We start from the raw sequence: 20,341 nt of genomic DNA on the forward strand, positions 1-20,341 counted from the left end.
AAGTTACGAAACTGAAAGAATTTATCGTTGAAAAATAGCAAAGTATTGCACATTTCTCGAATTGGAACCATTGTTCATCGCTATAACGTAAAACTTTTAAAACAACGGAACGAGGCAAATATCAAATCGCAACGCTCGAAACGAGTGACGCATAAGTAAGCGTTTTCATTGATCGAACGCAATAAAGAGAATTCCAAATTACATCAAGAAATTCAATTAAGAAATGCGAATTCTCTTTCCGGTGTGGACACAAAGAATTTAACAAAAACAGAATCGGCTGCAAACGTAGCCAAAATCAGATCCATACTTTCTCATACGAGTCTATGCAAAATTAAAGGAAGGCTTGCCCTGCATACGTCACATTTTTTCAGCTATCGCATGTATTATAGTTAGTAGGATCTTTAAGGACACGTAACACAAGCAAAATATACGAAAAACATAAATAACGAATTTACGTATTGGATGATTATGAATTGAAATAACAAAGGCGCGTGCATATAAAATGCGACGTTTGAAGCAATGATGCAGTTTTATGAGAGTATTATCATAAGGCATGAAACCGTAAAAAAACAATAAACAATCAGTAATGCTGAACATATTATTCTAAAAGTTCGAACACGGTAAATTACTTAATTACTTGTTAATCGAAACGTTTAGAAATAAATATAGAGTAATTTGTGTTTCATTAGAATTCAGATTCCTTCGAAGATTTTGAAGTGCCTTTATGAGGGTCAGAGAAATAACATCTTTAGATGGTTGAATCGATTTTGAGAACATTTGCAAAAGGTGTCATAGGTCGAAAATTTTATCTTCATGGACTTTTTAAACTAGAAGTAGGTCTCTTCGTACCGAAGTGACGTAAAAAGAAAACACACAGTCCTACTTTTTTAGCGTTTTATTTGATTATTGGCTCAAACGATGTCGTCAAACCGTACAACTTTGCGCCATTTTTAATTTGTAGTGAAGGTTTATAAGAAGATTTGCTAAAATGTTATAACAACATATTTATTCAGTATTATATTGGCTATGTCTATGTAAACGCATGCTTTCTCCTACTTACGTCACATCCGGTGCGAAGTCAACTAATTCGCGGCCACAAAAACCAACGAAAATAAAGTTTTCGTCTTCCCAATCATGTTGCAAATGTTCTTAAATTCGATTAAACTATTTAAAAATATATATTTCCAGACGCTGGCACTTCAATATATGTAAGGTCGAATGAAGATTAAATTTGCACAAGAAGATTTTCGTAGCACACTAGTAAAAACTAATTTCAAAGAGCAGTAAAAACCGCCATTTTCAACAAAATAACTTGTCTTGTTTAGAAATCTAAACACGTTCATTACAACTGGAATTCACTGAAATTTCCAAAAGATATAAGTATCGATCGATACCGATAATTAGTTGAAATTTCCTTTTATTATTTGCCGATATAGTCGATAAATATCGGTGACATTTTATAAATATTAACAACAAGCAAACCTTGTCAGTCGTAGAATGAAACGATTTCCATTTTAATACCTTCTTCTTTTAAGCGTCGCAGTAGTTTTTGATAAATGACTCTATCCGCTGGAAGAACTATACCTTTGGCATCGATCTCGCCTAAATATTATCGAAATTAGAAGATGAAAACTGAATATCGTTGTAAATATACGATGCACATTATTTCACATTGAAGTAAATAAGCATAACGAGCGAAGAACTGCACTGCATTACACATAGAACTTTACATCACAAGACTCAATACATATTTAGAAATGCAGCTTATGTCGTATAATGGAACAATACATATAATAACATAACATCTATAGAATGACGAACGACAAATTATTTTTTAATAAAACATAAATGTAGAATAAGAAAAATTAAATGGCAATTCTAAGAAGTATAATTATAGATACAATATCTATACAACAAAAATGACAAATGTGCTACGGAAAATTACATTTTTTGAGCTAGATTTCAAGACATAAACATAAAATTTATAAAATATATAACTAAACATCACATAAGCGCACACTACAACATGTAGAACTAAAAATTGTATATAATAGTTACGACATAACATAAAGAACTACATATACACCACAAGACAGATGTAAATTCCATCCTCACTTACCATCAAGAACCATTTTTGCTCCTATTCCAGCAGGAAATCCAACAGTTCTCGCCATAGCACTGTACTTTGAATCCCCGTATTCTATTAAAGTAATGCGACGCATTTCCTGTAAAAGTTAAAAAGTTGATTCAAATGGAGTTAGATACATTCACGGGATACACAGAGCTTGTCACGTGTTAAACACGAGGAACAATTAATGCTTGTCACGTGCTACTTACAAGGAGAACTTAGAGCTTCTATCATATTAGCTATATACGTGAGCAATGTCACGCGCCATTTACGTGGGACACTTACAGCTTGTCACGTATTGCATGCGTAGGACACTTAATGGAATATCACGCGTTACATACGTGGGGATATTTAGTGGTTGTCATGGCAATGGCATTTTTAATTCAAACTTGCCCAGTTTTCTTTTAATCACGATAAAAATAATATTTCGCAAACCTTTCGGCAATCAGGCCATTCTATCTCAACTTCGTGTCTCAAAAGGACTAAATCTCGTTCACCGCTCTCTAAACATAAACACAAACACTTTAAGGCGTAAACGATCATTAAATAGAACTTGATCTCTTTCATCCATCTGTAAAACCAGGTCCTCACTAGTGACGTAAGCATAAGCATAAACATAACTGTTCTCACTTGCAAGAAAATACAATAAGCGCAATTTTAAGCATAACCAAGTATGAAAGTCGGATAGTTGGTTAATCTTGTGCTTATGTTGCAAGTGAGGACCAGGCCTAACACCTAAAGTGTCTATATCACCACCAGGGAAATGATTTATTTAGATGGAGTTGACTATTTTAAGAACATTTGCAACATATTTTATAAGACGGGAATTTCATCTTCCTTGTCTCTTTGAGGGTCAAAGTTGGCTTTTTTCATGTTTGACCGTGAGGTGCTATGACTGGTCTAGTTCACGGTACGTGACGTACATTGGAGAACACACTGCTTTTTAACGCTAAAGAATTACGGTGTGATTCAATAACAAAGTACACAAAATAACTCATGTTGAATAAAAAATAAAATTCGTGACTTTGCAACAAATTTTACTGTAAACTACAGCATTAAAAAGCAGCGTGTTCTCCAATGTACGTCACGTCTGGTGAACTAGACCCAGTCACAGCACCTCACGATCAAACACAAAAAAAGTCAACTTTGAGACCCAAACAGTGCACATAAAACATAAATTTTTCAGTTAAAATTATACTTTCATCGAAAAGAACAAAAACTACTGTACACTTTCTAAAACAGTTCATGCATATTTCTTTTCATTCTCAAGATATCGAAGTTTTAGCAATGAACGATTTACACAACAAATGACGTCATATCGCATATCGTAATATGGACAAACTGTTTTAGTGAGCCCGTTGTCATATTAAGCAAAGTTTTCGTCTCATGGTCACTTTAATGAGTCGATAACATAAAGAGTGACTTACCAAATGCCAATCTGCCGCTCAAATAGTGACTGAGTGTCTCTAGAGCTGACGATTTTGGAACCACAATTTCATTTGAAAGCAAACCAAGTCTAGAAAAGAGGATGCATGTTTCTCATTGAAGGTCAGTTAAAAATAAATGGTTCACCATTTCATACTGTTTAATTGCCGAAAATCGCGCATCATCTTCTCCAACAACTTTGAAGACTTCTCCATCGAGTTCCGACGACGAGCAGCCGAGCATTGAACTTACATATTTTCTCTGTCGAAAACGAAAATTCAAAATAGACTTTTTATGATCTTATACTAAAGATGAAAATAATGAACGTTTGGTGGTTGGAAATATTGCCCATGTTGGACATGCGTATAAATTCGACCTTTAAAAGGATTCTTGGACGTATATACGTGAGAACTATTAAAAGTCGTCGATACTAATTGTTAGCAGCCGAAACTTTGAACAAATAAAGCTCTATAGGCGAAAAATCACTGGACGAAGTTTTAGCCAAATAATCAAAGTGAAGGTTAGGAAGACAAGCCATTCCTGAGATCCTCTCAATTTACGACGTCATTAATACAACACAAGCTACCATCAAAGAGAACTACTCTTGGTAGTTTTTGATGTGAAAACTTTGCACACAGCGTCATTAGCGCAAAGTTTCAGCTGCTGACAATTTATACGAAGATTTTTCCAAAATCCTAACATATTCGTCCAAGAGCCTTTTTAACACGAGGTCCCGTTTCTTTTAGTGCATATTAGCGTGCAGAACATTAGTTGACCTACAAGATGCGTTGCCATTTATATGATTTGTTTCTGTCCGCTTGTTTTTTTTGACAATCTAAGACAATTTGGCCTGCAACTTCATGAACATAGTATGAGCAGCGATATGTTTGTGTTAATGGATGAACAATCGTCAACGATAATGATTGCTTCTCTCGATTGAGTAGATTCTCTTTGGCATATACGTAAAACAAGCATATGCTGACCTGTGACTTGTTTCTCATAGCACATTCGCACTTACCCAAGACATAGGTTGTCCTGTAAATGGTTTCTCGTCCATGTTAAATAAACCAAGTTTTTGCAAGCCAATGCAAACATTTGCATAACCCTAAAAGAAACATCGTATACATTGATGAGGTCATTTGTAAGAAACGTTCGGTGAATCCAATTGAGAGGGAGTGAAAAGATGCTAGCGTGGGGTGATAACCATTTAGAGTGAGGGGAGAGCATTGGTTTGGGACGATATGATATTCAATAAGGACAAATATGTTGACGGACTCTAGAGGAGTAGATAAGGGTATTCCTGATGCTTCTGCGGAGCTATCAAAACAATCCGATCCCGATAAAACTGTCGTGTGTGTTGCGGAGAGTCTTAGATCCTACCAAACAGTAAAAAGTCTTTGGGGATCATTCCGGGTATTAACAAGCCCATTGGTTATTCCAATGGGAGTTAAAACGTCTTCAGTGATTCTACCGGGTATGAGTATCCTACCGTGTATCAACAACCACATTGGTGATTCTATTGGATAATTAATGTCTTTGGGAGAACCGAGTATTGACAACCATATTGGTGATCATATTAGGTAATTAAAGTCCTTGGGGATCCAACCGGATATTGAGAACATCAATGGGTATTACAAGTCTTTGGGGATGCACGAGTTTACCCTTTAGTCTAGCGACTTACACGATATCTTAAGGTGCCGCGAATAATGGTGTGAAGATGTGGTAAACCGTAAATATCCTTATATATAGTGGAGTCGCGATTTGGATAACATTCCAGATTGTAACCAGGAATAAAGTCTGTCGGCTTGACATGATTCAAGATTTCCCCGCCATCAGGGATCTCTTTAATCTAACAAAATATAAAAAATAAGGATCGTGGATAATTGTTAGCATATTGCCTTGAAGAGAGCAATTGCCATGTTAAATGGACTGAAACCAACTAAAAATCACGAAACCCAAGATAAAACTGAGGAAAAAACAAACCAGAGAAAACCACGATTAAACCAAGAAAAAATCAAGAGTTTTGAAAAGAACTGTTTTAGAATATATTCAAATTTGTCACCACGACAAAGTCTCTGTTTTACTGTTAACATATTCATAAAAAAGAAACGAATTCTCGAGTCGAATTATATGTTTTACCACAAGCTTTGCATGGGCTGCAAATTCAAGCAAATGACAAAGATGTTTGAAAGAGCTTTCGAGCAGACTGATATGCCATGCCACAAGCTTTGCAGAAGCGTGTGAAAAACACCTCATGAAAAGTATGATTTCACGCATAGGCCGAATGTACAATTGGGGCTTCAAGGAACTTTAGTAAAGCAAGAATGACCTTTGCACCATTGGGCAAAATTCAAAAAACAAAACTCCAACTGACGACAATACCTGCCCGTTTTCGAGATATTTTGCACCATTTTGTGTGACCGACAGAACCCCTTTTGGACTCCAGCTAAAAATTAACAAGCTCATTGTAACGTACGATAAAGAAAATCGCAAACGTAAAGAAACAAGAAAATAAAAATAAACAAGTAGAAAAGGCAGTTTACAAGAGCCGCTATCTTCATCAATTTCTTAAAACATTTGCTCATATCACATGAAAATTTAACATAGTCAAACATCTTCGATTTTCCTCTTATAATTAACCGCATCATTTTGTAAAATGCACACCGCATTTTCTCCATATACCAACGCCCAGCGAGGGTTTTTTGCTACCTATCAAGTGAGAAGATTATTAAAGGGAGGGGACGGAATGAAATTCACGCAAGAATGCTAATGCATGTTAATACACGCAACACATACTTTAATATCGATTTGTAGTTATTTAAATATCCAATGCAATACGTGAATATTTATTTGTAGAAGAACAATAGAAGAGCATTTTGTGTTATCCACATTCAGTGGTATACAGAGAATAAAAGAAAGCAGTGGGTAGCTAGAGGGTAGTGGATAAATAGAGAGTGGAATATAAGTAGAGAATGGGAGATAAATAGAGTGGAATAAGAGTGGGGATAAATAGAGAGGAATGAGAGGAGATGGAGATAAATAGAAAGTGGGAGATAAATAGAGAGTGGATAAAGATAGAAAGGGAGATAAATAGAGGGTGGATAAATAAGAGTGAATAAACAAGAGTAGAGATGGAGGAGGAGAGAAAAAGAGGGGATAAATGGAGGAGAGATGGAGGATAAAGAGAAAGGAGATAAATAGAGTGGTGGTAAATAGAGGGTGTGGATAAATGGAGAGGGATGAATGGAAGAAAGACTGGAAATAGAGGAAGGAAGGGGGAAAGAATGGGATGAACAAAGGGGGATGGAAATGGAAGAGATGGGAGATCATTGAACAGCGGGAGAGGAACAAAAAGAGGCTGGAGTTTAAATATAGAAAATACGCTTGCAACACTATTGTTACTTCACATCCTCAACAAAGAATTATAAAATTCCCTCTCGCGAGGAAATTTATCAACCGAACACGTCGAACAATGATCGATTTACATGGCTTTTTAAATCAATTTCAAAAATTTTAAATGGTAATTTTTGAAAAATTCACCATGATATCCGCGAGCTGCTGTACGTAGGATTTCAGATAGCAGGCAATAAAAAATATGCAAAAATAACAACGAATACCTGAACTTCATTCTTAAAGGATTATCAGCAACCTCGGGAGACGGTAGACCACCACAATATGACACGAACGACACAACCTAAACATTACGAGCAAATAAGGAGTGTCAATGTCACGCTTGACTACTTTTGGTAGCTCCCGTACATAAAGTCGCACAAAGAATGACCAACCGAGTGACTCGTGAAACTTCCTGGATAAAAACGTAAAACCAATTAACGCTAACAGGGAGGCACATCAAAGTTCCCGTATGAAAACAAACATTAAGCGCGCAAATCAAGATGCAAGCTTCTACAGTTTAAACAACGTTTCAGGAAACACGGTGCTTCGTGGCCTCCAGCTAGGTAGAAGAGTCTTTTTTTACGCAAGATAAAAGTATTAAAGTATTAAACTGCACACTTGTGCAGAGTTGGATAAAATAACTTTTCCATAAGTATGGACATATCTGAAGAGACCTTCCAACTTACCTTACCGCCGCAATCTTTTACTTCGTCAAAGCACTCCATCGCAGTCATGTGATCAATACCAGGATCCAGACCGACTTCGTTAAGTATTGTTATACCGGCATCCATTGCGCTAAAAACAACGTGACAAAATTTTCATTGCTTGTATAAACAACAATATAGCAAACATCGTGTGCTCAAAATTTGGTTGACGTTGATTGTGTTGGTCAACCCTCGCAAAACTGTGGTAGACTTTCTTTTCAATGTCAATGTGTACATGCTTACGCCTGGAATTAATAAAAGTTTTAGTCATATGTAAATTGGAGAATTAATGTTTTAAATTAAATGGTTTTTCGTTTATGTTTTGTCGTTTCCTAATTTACATATTTATAAACCTGCTACAGTCTTCTGGGAAAACTATTTTCAAATTAAGTGAACTGATAAACTTTCGAATATGAAGCAAATTTGTTTATTTTTGGCTAAAACAAATACAAATAACGAATACGTCAATTAAAAACGACCGAGCATACATTACCTAATTTACATATCATAAACTTCCAGCAATGCAAACATAAACGTTAAAAAGAAAGTCCATTATAGTTAATGGAGATCTTTTATGTAGAAAAATATTGTGTCATATGCACTTCAAAGCGAATGAAATGGATGATTGGAACGGAATGGGATTTAACAGATGTAATAATAACGTTAATGAAACGTCTCTTATTTTTATCATGCTCAATAGCCGACGCAAAAACATCGTCACTTCCATGACTAAGAACAATGACGTTCTAACTTGATTCGATTAATTATGATTCGTGAAAATAACGGCTTTATTACCTTTGATGGAGTTCCCTTATTTCAGGCGATACGTAGCTTGCAGTGACCAGATCGCACTTGTGTTCGATGCACATCTCGGCAACTTTAGGATGGAAATTGTACGGGAGCATGCTAAAAGTATGTCAAATTGTAAACACTTTAAAATACTGTCGGAACGAACTAGAGCAGCTACCTCTCAAGGCTTCTCGGAAAGTCAACCTGTCTATCCAAAGTAAAAAAGGCAACCTCTCCAGGGCTCAAGGAAAGGTTACATCTCAATGGCCGAAGTAAGATCTTCAATACAAGAGAGGTAACCTCTCCAAGACGCAAGGAAAGGTTACATCTCCATGGCTAAAGTAAGACTCCAAGACAAGAGAGGAAACCTCTCCAAGGAAAAAGGAAAGGTTACATCTCCGTGGCCAAAGTAAGATCTCCAAGACTAAAGAAAGAGTTAACCTCTGGACCACAAGGAAAGTGGTAAGCTCTCGATGGTTCGCTTAAAGCGTGCTATAAGGCAACTATAAACTCTTCAAGTCACAGGAAAGCTCCATACAACCTTTCCAGCTAACACAAAAGGCAACCTCTCCATGGTACAGGAAAAAGCATTGAAAGGTTAACTTTCAACATCGCAGTGGAACAACAATAACCTCTCAACGGCACGTTAACCTCCCTCTAACTTAATAAATGCATTTTAGGGCTATTTTCTTCACAAGTGTACTGGAGTATCAACCTCATAGTTTGATGAGCCCATGCAAAAGATTCGATGTAGGAATGTTCATACCGCCAACACTTGCTTTATAACCACTGTCATATTATCATATTTACTTAACAGGGAAGGTCCCAATCCCCCTCTACATACCATTCCACACAGTGTAACACTTTAACTACCTGATGACAAGCTTGTGGTCGCCAATAATTTTCCTTAATTTTTCTGTATCTCATTGGCGTCGATCAAAACGGAAGACGCATTGGCGTAGGCATCACTCAGAGCACCAGCCTCTGATAGTTCCATTGAGCCTAAAAGTACACAGTAAGATGCCAAGAATTCTCAGAAATTGTGAAATTTTATTTACACCGCACCTCATTTTTAGCACAAAAAAGCCATTGTCTTAACTGATATTTTATATTAATAACAACAAATAACATTGGCCAAAACACCACAAGCACAGACCACAAACACTATGGTTGAACAATAAATGGAGAAACACCTAATGCAATGTTTTTTATGATGAGAAAAACAGGAATGTTAGAAATTTATTGAATACTTTTTCACAAGAAAGATTAATGACATGTCCTATCCATATGTCATATTGCAAGAGGGGAGAATCCAGGGGATGTGCATCACTTTGTGAACTAAAACATTAGTGAATGAAAATGGTACAATATTATGGCATTTCAAAATGTTCACCCTTCCCCAGATTCACCTTTGAAACATCATTTAGTTTGATGAAGGGGGGGGGAGGGGTGGTCATTACAGAAGTTGAACTGGACAGAAATGCAGTAAAAACATGTTTCATGATGTTATGCTTCCTTCGTGCTTACCTATGGTGAGGAGGATGGATTGGTCTCTCATGAGATAATCGACAATCGGAGCAGCCACAAGACCAGATCCCAGCAATAACACTTTATGTTTTATGTCAATATCTTTGGTGCCAGCAGGAGCTCGAGTCGGTTCTTTCATGCCTGAGCTGATTGGTTCAATTTGTTTTTGACTAGAGTGAAGTACGAGAAGACTTGAATATTCATTCATGAAAATAACATTTGGAATATAAGCCTCATTAACATGTGACTATCTGCTCAAGGAGGAAGATCAAAATCGATTACAAGGCATGCAAATTTCCAATCACATTAAAAAGTGTTGAGTACTTTCCTAATAACTATGGCAACAAGAATTCTTAATACTGGTATTCCAATTTCTAAGAGCCTGCTAATGGCTAAAGAAACAAGAATGAGTTGCCTTGGCACACAATGGGTTATGAAAACCACCTGCCAATAAAAAGTGAAACAAGAATTTGAAATGCCTTGGCAAAGATATCTGATATCTAGGCAAAAAGACAGATTTACTTGATTACACTGATTACACAACATGTCCTAAAATAGAATATCAAATTTACTAATTTTTATTGAATCCTTCAACCAATACAAAATGCTTCAGAGTATTGTTTCATAAACAATTATAAATTTCTCTTTTGCATCAAGTCTTCCAAAGTTGTGATGAACATAAAATGTAGAAAAAGCTCTCCTTATCTCAAAATAAGCGCATATGCTAGTAGCATAAGAAATTCAGCCATTGCAATCGAAACATACTTCAATATGCTGACTGCTAAGAACACTGCAGCAGGGGGCTTCATATACTTAAAACAAAACCTCAGAAATTGATGCACTATCCCAAACTATAGCCAACCATACAGCTTTTGAACAGATTTTTCTTTCATACAACTCTCTCTACTAACAAAGTTTGGAAACAATAATTTGTTTGTTTGTGAGCAAAACAACAAAAACTCATTTCTCATTGAACCCTACAATCATTTTTATGTAAAAAATTCAAGTGCCTAACAAAATGCAAAGATTGAAAATTTCAAACCACATTATATTTGAAGCTTCCTTAATCACAAGCATTCACTGTTATTATGCTTCTAAATGGCTTTCTGAATACCTGGTAAAAACACCCCTTTTCCTAGAAATTATCTGAGCACAATTCCGCAAATTGGTTAAAGTACAAACGAGGAAACGAATTATCGTCATACCCTTTCCTTAAATCGCTGATGTATTGATAATTTGGAGTTAGGTGACCATTCGAAGTGATGACAGCCTACGAAATTGAGACACATGACGTATTAAATGTTTGTTATTGTTAATTGGGTTAAAGAAGGTCCGTTGCAAGCGTAGAGCTTTCCATATCTACAACGCTTTAGAATCAATAAAGGATCCAATAAAGGACCAATAAAGAACACATTATCTTTGTTTCCGTGTACTTGGCGAATGATACGTTCAATATTAGAAAACGATGCAATTAATCAATGTTTCAAATTAGCAAATTGCGTTAATAAAAAAATAATTGCATTATGAGTGTTCTCATTACTTCTACACAGATTCTTTATATTTCGCACAGTCTGTGCAGAATCGCATAAAATAGTCGATTTATTCGGTAGCTTGGTTGTACCAAAGACAAGGCAAAGCGACCACATTATCAACTACTTTAAATGTTGAAATTAGACTGCAATAAATTGGAATAAATTTAATTCCAAATAGTACACTCCACTGTCCGAAACAAGTTGATGTCCTGACTGGCAGATGACATTTCTGCATAGACTGCAGAAACCCAACACTTCCGACAGCTAATTTTTCGATAATTAGCTATCGTAAACTTAAAAGTACAGCAACGAAATTGCAGAAAGAAAAAACACACTTAAAAATACATCAATCGCGAATACCTTGGTTTGAACAGGGCGCCACTTCTCACTGGCACAAGACACTTGTATGATCAGCAATGACCATTGACCAGCATGCATATTCACTTCCGTAACATGCCCTTCCACTTCCGACATAAAACATATTTACTTCCTATCTACTTCTTGGAATCGATTGCGCAATCCAGCGACATACACTGCCATCAACTTTTTCACAAGACGTTTGACACTTATAAGCAGGGCCGTTAACGGAGCGGGGGATTATGAAATCATGTAACTTCATCAAAGGGGAACGGGAAATTTGCACAGGCCCCCGGGGTGACGTCTGATCATGGGTCACGGAGAAAGGGTCTCAAAATTTGATTGGTATTAGTATCGGCAGTTATCGAGCTTTGCTCGTTTTCGACAGTGAAAGCAACTGATTTTGTAATGGTACATTGTTTGCCTTGATTTCATGCCATTGATTTTCGTTTTGGTTCCTTTGAAAGCAAAGTTGCAAAGTGTCCATGGCTACCTTATTATTGGAGAAGATAGGAGAGGCGTGTGCTAGATGTAAGCTATCAAGTTCAGTGAAACACTTGTTCTTTACTTACGTTACGAACGGTGTCGGAAAAATGATTTTGACTTTCAAGGGAAACTTTCGTATTTGAATCAACCTAGATGACAAAAACAGAACTGTAAACAATCATTTTTTCTGATATTCACCTCGACATAATACTAATGTGAGCTTATTTTCTATAGTTAGGAAAGATTATAGAAAGTGCTTTCATCTCAGGTGGTGTGATGCTCATAACAAACATTGAAATGTCAGGGTTCACTTTTCCTGTAAACACACATTACCATTATTGTCACCTGAAGGTGAGCTAAACCCAACGCGACAGGTTTTGTTGATGACGTAGCCAGCCCGTTAAGTTACTCATGCTATGGAAACGCTTCAATGTACACATTTAAACAGCATCACCAAATATGCGGGCTGGCTACGTCACTGGCTACGTCACGGGCTATATCAGTGGATTTTTACAAGAACTAGTGCTGTACACCATAGCCGAAGTTTTGATGTATTTTTCGGACCGGCAGGGAGAGTTTCGTAAACGTACAACGAAAAATGTCCTAACTCCAGTAAAATTAAGAGGTTATCGTTCATGAAAAAGTAAAAACGTCCACAGAAATAATATTCTATCTAAGACAGATAACTTCCACACCATCATTGACGTATAACACGAAGCCTTGTTGTATTGACTAATAAACAATCCGGAGTTACCGCAGCACTAAGCACAAAGCCTTTTTTAAAAGCGTATATTTGGGGATATGAGTCGAGAATTACGTCCATTCTAGATAAAACACACTTGCAAGTTCGTTTGTTAACTAAAAACGGCTTTCCACACCATCTCTTAACGAATGCGAAATGTTGATGGTAAAAGCGATCACCTTTTATAGACACATAACAGCGCATAAAGATTAAGTATTTAGTTTGAAATAACATCGGGGAAAGTTCGGAAATTCACTTGCTCTAAACCAATCAAAAGCCCCTTCTTATCAGGAATAAAAAATAAAGTAAAAGTTAACTTGTACGAGGCTACATTGACACAAACGATGTGAGAGAATAGGGTAGAGGTAGAAAATATACTAAGAATGAGCTAAAGACAGCTACAGACTGCTACCAACAGCTTAAGGCAATAGAACTTCGCGTGAAAAAGGGCAAAATCTAACAAATAACTTCTAAACGTATCAAAACTTTACGAGCGAGTTTTTACCATTTCCGGTATCCAAGGCAACAACAATTTACCAAAATAATCGGTTGCCTCGCGAGGAAGCTGTGCAGGAAGATTATCAATTGAGCAAATTAAAACACCATCGCCAGCCATGCTGTGAAATAAACGAAAAATGTACAATAATGAAAATTTACAGTCAGTAAAACAGAAATTTCATGAAACTCAAGTTATATCTCCAAACGCACCCAATTTCAGATTTCTTTTTCCGTGGATCAAATAATTCAAATGGATATTCAATCGTCGTACATTCCTCCATGAACTCAAGAGATCCCTGATTATATATAAAGTAATGAAGATTATTTACAAACGGAGAACTATTATATGATGATAGAACTCTTCTGGTAAAGTCGTTGGACTGGAGGATATGGAGAGTTTCACCATCAGGTCACTTCGAATGAAAACATTGGACTGGAGTGTAAAAGAACTCAGGTTTCAACATCAGATGACTCCTAATGAAGACATTAGATTGGAGTATATAAGGACTCAAGTTTCAATATCAGATGACTCCTAATGAAGACATTAGACTGGAGTATATAAGGACTCAAGTTTCAATATCAGATGACTCCTAATGAAGACACTAGACAGGAGTATAAAGAAACTCAGGTTTCAACATCAGATTACTCCCGATGAAGACATTAGACTGATAGACTATAAGGACTCTACTTTAAACATCAGATTACTTCAAATGAAGACACTAGACTGAAGTATATAAGAACTCGAGTTTTAACATCAGATCATTTCCTACAAAGATATTCTACTGGAGGACAAGAACACTGTTCTCATCATAACATCACTCCAGGTCAACTCACAAAAATGGGCAGTACAAAACAGAATATCGAATGAGTCACATGACTCGCTCAAGAATCAATTGGCAAAGGTACTATTGATCGAAGTAAGGGAAATAACTTACATTGATATCGGCAGATATGTCACAGACAGCCAACAAACGATGCGGCAAAGGTGGGCAACCATCATTGACGCTTAGCGAAGCTTTCTGTTTTGTCAATTTTCGAATATCTTCATTGGTGAGCAGGCGAGGGCAACAGGGTTGCCAATATACACCATTTACCATCACTGACATGTATGGTGCGATCTGGAAAACGAAACAAAATATGCAAAAACCTTAAAACGTAAATAGCTGAGGCCAAAAACTGTATGAAACTCCACTGACAATCATGTATTTCATTTGTGAGAGTTTAAATCGTGCTTTGCTATAGTCGGGGCAAGCTAGCAAAAATCCGCACGAAGAATCAAGGCAAGTTACAGGACAAGTGGTTTTACTCCTGGTTATATGTTTTTGTTGATGAGGATCGTCCAGGTTAGTTCAGTCCTGAGAACGACTGTTGGTGCTGGTGTTGAATGACATTTCGACATACTTTGTGGTCTCGACTCTTAAAATGACTAACAGCTAAGGTTGTCAAAACCTCTGTCAACACCATTGAACTAAAATACACGGAAGCAAATAATTGAAGCCAACTCTTACACCCAGACTGGAGAGATTACACCCGGACACGCGTGTGTAGTGTCACGAGATTCTCTCGCGGAGTGAAAATTGATTGTTACACACGCGTGTTCGGGTGTAAGATTTGGGTTCAAAAAATTATTTGACTTTTCTATTACAGGTGGCGTTACATGTATTTAAGTTCAATGGTCAACACCCAACACTAACAGTCTTCTCAGAATTGCACTCACCCGGACGATTCTCATATACAAACCTGTGAACATGACGACTCCCTAACCAGTCATTAGTGTTGGTGTAGCCATTGGCTGTGCCGTGTAAATTTCAAATCATTATCATCATTTGTGTGGTTATAAATCTATTTTTTTCGCAGTAAATGAACACGAAAGAGTTACATAATGCCACTTATCCCATGCAGTCCTTTTATCCCCAAAACCAAATCGAATGTGATAAAAAGCATAAGCAAATCAGATCCTCAACTGGCATCGCGTTTAACGTACGATTTATTTCATACTCAAAAGTTCCCAAACTAAATGGTTGTATAAAGCTCTTAACTACTTTTTAACTACCCTTTTGCAGTTAAAAAGTAGTTAAATTTAACCACGCAGATAAGTCGTTAGCATTAAATGTAGTTAAAGTTAACTACGCTTTTATACAACCGACCTCTGGGATATTATTAACTGTTTCATCTTTATAAAAACAAAAATTATGCTTTCACAGACCATATTATTCAGTGACTTTAGCAATAATAAACTGGACTAATACGCTTCAAAAAATAGTCCTTAGAAATGAAAGTCACCCTGCTATTTTTTTAACTAACAACTTCCATATATTGTTTCCTGCATTTCATTTCCTCATCACTCTGCTGGGCTTTAATATTTATTATACGAATTCGGTCCCCACCTGGTATATCCCTGGTCACTATCCTAAAGTGCTAGCTACATCAACAGGAAGTTTTACTTGTCATGCGATGAAAATTCAACACTAAACTGTATTGCTCGTGTTGGACAAACCTTTTCGACAAAAACTGACCGATATTTCTGTGGATGCGCATCGTATTCTTCCGCGTCGAACTTTCCACCAGCTTTGGGCACGAGATAATCCTCTCGTCTGATTACGGTTCCGATTAGCTTGCGATGATCTGGCCATTGAAAGCAATAAGGACCAATTAGAAACAAGCCGAGGAAAGAAGAGCTGAAAATAAAGGAGGGGGCATCTACTCAACCCTTAACAAAAAGGGTTATCAGATAAACACAAAACAACTAAAGAAGAGTGGCATATATTAATGGCTAATGCACCGCGTCACATGTGTGAGCCACAAAAATTAAATTTGGCTTCAAATTCCACATTCTGTCAACTTTGTCAACTTTGAGACAGCACAGTAATAAAACTTACATTAAACACAACGCTAAACGCTCCTAATTTAAACTGACATAGACATGTTAAAAAATTATAAAAGTAGTTTTGAACCTTTACCATGCACGCTCTATTTCAGTGAATTGCGCTTCTAAATATATTTCGGTCAAGATATTGTCTTCCTCGGAAAATGTGAGCTGGGAAAATCCGTGACAATAATGGAAGTTTTATTTCAAGGACAAATCTTTTGAGTAAAACGACCTCATTTTCCTACCTCCTTTTTCAATGGCCTTCCTCAACTCGTGTGGTGGTACATACATGTGCGGTAATTCTTGAAACATTTCTTGAGCTCCCTAGAATAAATTTAATAATCGATGTACTTCAATAAATAACAAGAAGAGCGACATTAAATAACGACAAAGACTGAGCTGGACGATAAAGAACACAGGTTGTTGAGAACATTCAGTGGCGTGGCGCACTTGATACTTCGGGGGGGGGGTTACTTTTTGAACGGATTAAAACATGCGTATGTGAATTTGTGCCCCTACCCTTGCAAAATAACGAGTTTGATACGCCACTGAAAACATTAATCAATTGACATGGGCAACGATCTATACAGAATAGATTCGCTACATGAAACAATAATAACTGTTTGCGCTTAATGTATTTTCTAGCTTCGTTCAACGTAGCTTTATTCCAATGAGTATCCCTTTACGATGCTGAATCATAAAAACTTACCATCAGAATTTATTCTGAACAAAACCATCTTTCAGTCGTTTACTTTTAAATAGATTTTATAACTAAACTGTGAGAAGTTACCTGCGAGACATTGCCAGAACCGGTGAAAACAAACGAAAGCGCGCCAAAATGGGCAGGAAGCTTTCCCATTGCAATGTCTTCACCCAGCTCAAATATGGCCAATTTAGCGGCCCGACTGTTTTTGTAGTTGTGGGTCCCACCCATATACTGCAATAGGATAAAACACTCTGTTTGCAAATTTGACATTTAGCCAATTAAAGTAACAGTTCATTACAGTAAAAGGGTAAATTTGTCTTCATCACCAGAAAAATAAGAAACTCTCCCTAGCCAAGAAATATTTTTGTAAACTGATGATATGAGTCATGAATAAAACACTAGACACAATTCATTCATTTGGACGACTTGACTTGATTTCAAAACCATCTTGGTTTGACATCTCTTTAAACTTTTCATACCATACTTTACCATAAAAGGAGTGTGATGACCAAGTGCAAGAAGCCTCAAACCAAGACCGTGTAAAATGTTGATCATTCCTAGAATAACAATGAGTTCATGACAACAGCTTTAAAGATCATCATAATACAATTTACCATCACAAACCTGCAACACCAGCAAATTTACCAAATGCAGCTACCCTCTGACCCTTTGAATCAAGCATTCTTTCGTAATCAACCAGTCTTATATTCTGCAAATATAATCTCTATGTAAGCATCATGAAATAACAACAGACTTCAGGTGGGCAGGGCAACTGGAGTTTAGAATTATTGTAAGAATTAAGTGAGGTGTTATGGTTGAAAAGGAAACTATTGCCTGGTGCAAATGGTCTTTGGTCATATGCATCTTTAGATGAGTTCACAGTAAAAAGCAAATCTATGATTGGCCTCAAAAAGGAAAAAATAAATGAAGAATTGTGAAAGAATTTAATAAAGATTTTTGAGAGATTAAAATCACAATATGCAAGCTACCATATGACAATGATGCTGAGCAAGTTGTATGTTACTAGGAAATTCCTTTTTGTGGGATTTACCATGGGCAGATTACACCCTAGGGCCAAGCCAACAGGCCACAACACACACACCAAGCCAAAGGTCACGCATCAAACACGCCAACCTCACGCATGAAGTGCACCAATAAGGGCATCAAACACGTGTGACGGTGTGCTCAAGGAAGACCTAGAGCTCAAGTAAACAAGCTACATTTGTACTTAGTAAGTTAAAAGTTACTAAGGTATAATCTGGACAGCCTTGACATAGTAAATACTTGAACCTCCTCTGTGGTCCTGAATGTTCCTATTCAAATGTCTTTAGCATTGTAAACACTCATTAAAAAATTACAATTGTCTAGCGATATTGGACTTAATGAAAATTAATCGGGAGAAAATTGCATCAGACCATGACATGAAAAGTTTTCGCTGAAAACAACACTGTCCAGAAGGTACACCTTTTATACTTTTGAAGACATATCCCAGGCTTCGAACATAAGAAATACACTGCCCCAGTTCAGTGTCATCATGAGCTGGGTCACTTAACAGGTCAAGCTAGATGTGTCAAATTTGCAAATAATACAGTTAACCTAACCTTCTCCAACATGGCATCCAACAGCGGCATATTTCCCGGCTGAGCTTTTATGGTATGCGAAAAGAAAGCGTAGGTTTTGTTGCACAAAAGCTGGTTTACAGGGACGGCTTTTACACCTACGATCAGCGAAGCAGGAGACAAATCTTCTGTAATTACAGCTCCAGCGTCTTCGTACTCGGCCATTGTGTACGCTCTCCGGGTCGAAGGTTGTACGAGAACTTTAATGCCGTTATCTACAAGTTCTTTAACGTGTGCTGGCGAAATTGGAGCTCTTCTCTCCCACACGTTTATGTCTTCGCGACGAATTGCCATAACCTTACCCCATTTGCTCCTACACGTGTGAAAAATTCGATTTCTCCATGGCACTTTCAAAGAAACTCGCACATTTTTGCTTTTTCCTGCCAGCCACATAATTCGCTTCGACCTCTAAAATAGGTGTAATAAAAGCAGACGCAAAGATAAACAAGCGAGGCACAATACACCACAAGCAGACATAAACACGTAAATTTCAATTTTCACTGCAACTCCACATTCGAAATTGAATATCTTGCCTACGTAGGGCCTACGTCACGCCTACAACCGCCCGTTATGTCGGAGCGCATCATATGCAAATCGTGCAATTATGGCAATGCGTCAAAAAAAAGAGTTGGCGTGAACGAAGTGAAAAAGAAAAGTTTTCATAGGTCTAGATTGATTTGATAGATTGAAAAACACGAACGCTCTAAAACTTAGCTTTGCTTATACAGAGGAGCAGAAGCTTGGAATAGTATTGAAGAAAAAAGAAAGTATTAATTGCATACGTAAAACTTCTTTAGATTTTACATTTCTATTTTATAGAGTTTGATTGGTTTTCATACATAGATGTAATTTTTTTTGCACGGCCATCTGAAAATCAACCTTTTTATTTTAATTTATTTACAGTTGTGGTTTAGAATCCAAGTTAAGATGTTACCGTGTCTGATAAAGACGTCTATTTCAAAAACGGGTGTTTGCTCTACACGAGGCGTTTATTCAGCAGGGAACGTTCATTGATCATTTACAGTACATGCAACAAGTTGCACAGCAAACTGAGACATATTTTTACTTCCTATACCGTGACAAGGCTACAAGCAGACATAACCACGCGATTGTCATTTAATTCGACGTTCGAATCATGGTTCGAACTTACACGCCATGCGCGTAATTCTTACGTCACGCCTACAACCGCCGTTTACTTTGGCGCGCATTTTATTCTAATCAGCCAAATTTGACATTGCGTCAACAATTAACAAAGTATTCAAAAGCCAAAAACACTATGAAAAATGTGAAAACCGTAATAGCAATATATTTGATACATTGTTTCTGCTCGCTTGCATTAAAAAAGAGCATTTTGAAACTTGGTAAAACTAAAAACACAGCAGTAAAGAATAACCAAAATCGTGATGTCATTCGGCAACGTAAATTGGAAACGCCAAAGGGGAAATGGAATGTTTGGAAGAGCGATCTTGACGGGAAAAGTTTTAAGACCATTCGTGAAATCAAATCGGCTTCATTTTTACGACTAATACAAGGACGAGCGAAGCGAGACTTGCTTAAACGCAAGAA

General features: G+C 37.0%; 1 protein-coding gene across 1 annotated transcript; it reads right to left on the reverse strand.

The window, feature by feature from the left end:
- Positions 1–584: 584 nt before the first annotated feature.
- Positions 585–19,279, reverse strand: LOC124434613 (alpha-aminoadipic semialdehyde synthase, mitochondrial-like). The gene is given in 25 exon segments (XM_046984500.1): positions 585–1,602; positions 2,120–2,225; positions 2,564–2,631; positions 3,556–3,644; positions 3,711–3,814; positions 4,572–4,658; positions 5,235–5,402; positions 5,936–5,999; positions 7,171–7,247; positions 7,633–7,741; positions 8,446–8,556; positions 9,313–9,364; positions 9,367–9,441; positions 9,967–10,136; positions 11,172–11,236; positions 12,428–12,490; positions 13,589–13,700; positions 13,792–13,877; positions 14,517–14,699; positions 16,079–16,206; positions 16,696–16,774; positions 17,241–17,387; positions 17,646–17,713; positions 17,781–17,865; positions 18,758–19,279. Coding segments are annotated over 25 exon segments (2,823 nt in total). The 5' UTR covers positions 19,169–19,279; the 3' UTR covers positions 585–1,486.
- Between the last annotated feature and the right edge of the window lie 1,062 nt (positions 19,280–20,341).

This window comes from Xenia sp. Carnegie-2017, unplaced genomic scaffold (assembly GCF_021976095.1).
Source record: "Xenia sp. Carnegie-2017 unplaced genomic scaffold, XeniaSp_v1 HiC_scaffold_14, whole genome shotgun sequence".
NCBI lineage: Eukaryota > Metazoa > Cnidaria > Anthozoa > Malacalcyonacea > Xeniidae > Xenia > Xenia sp. Carnegie-2017.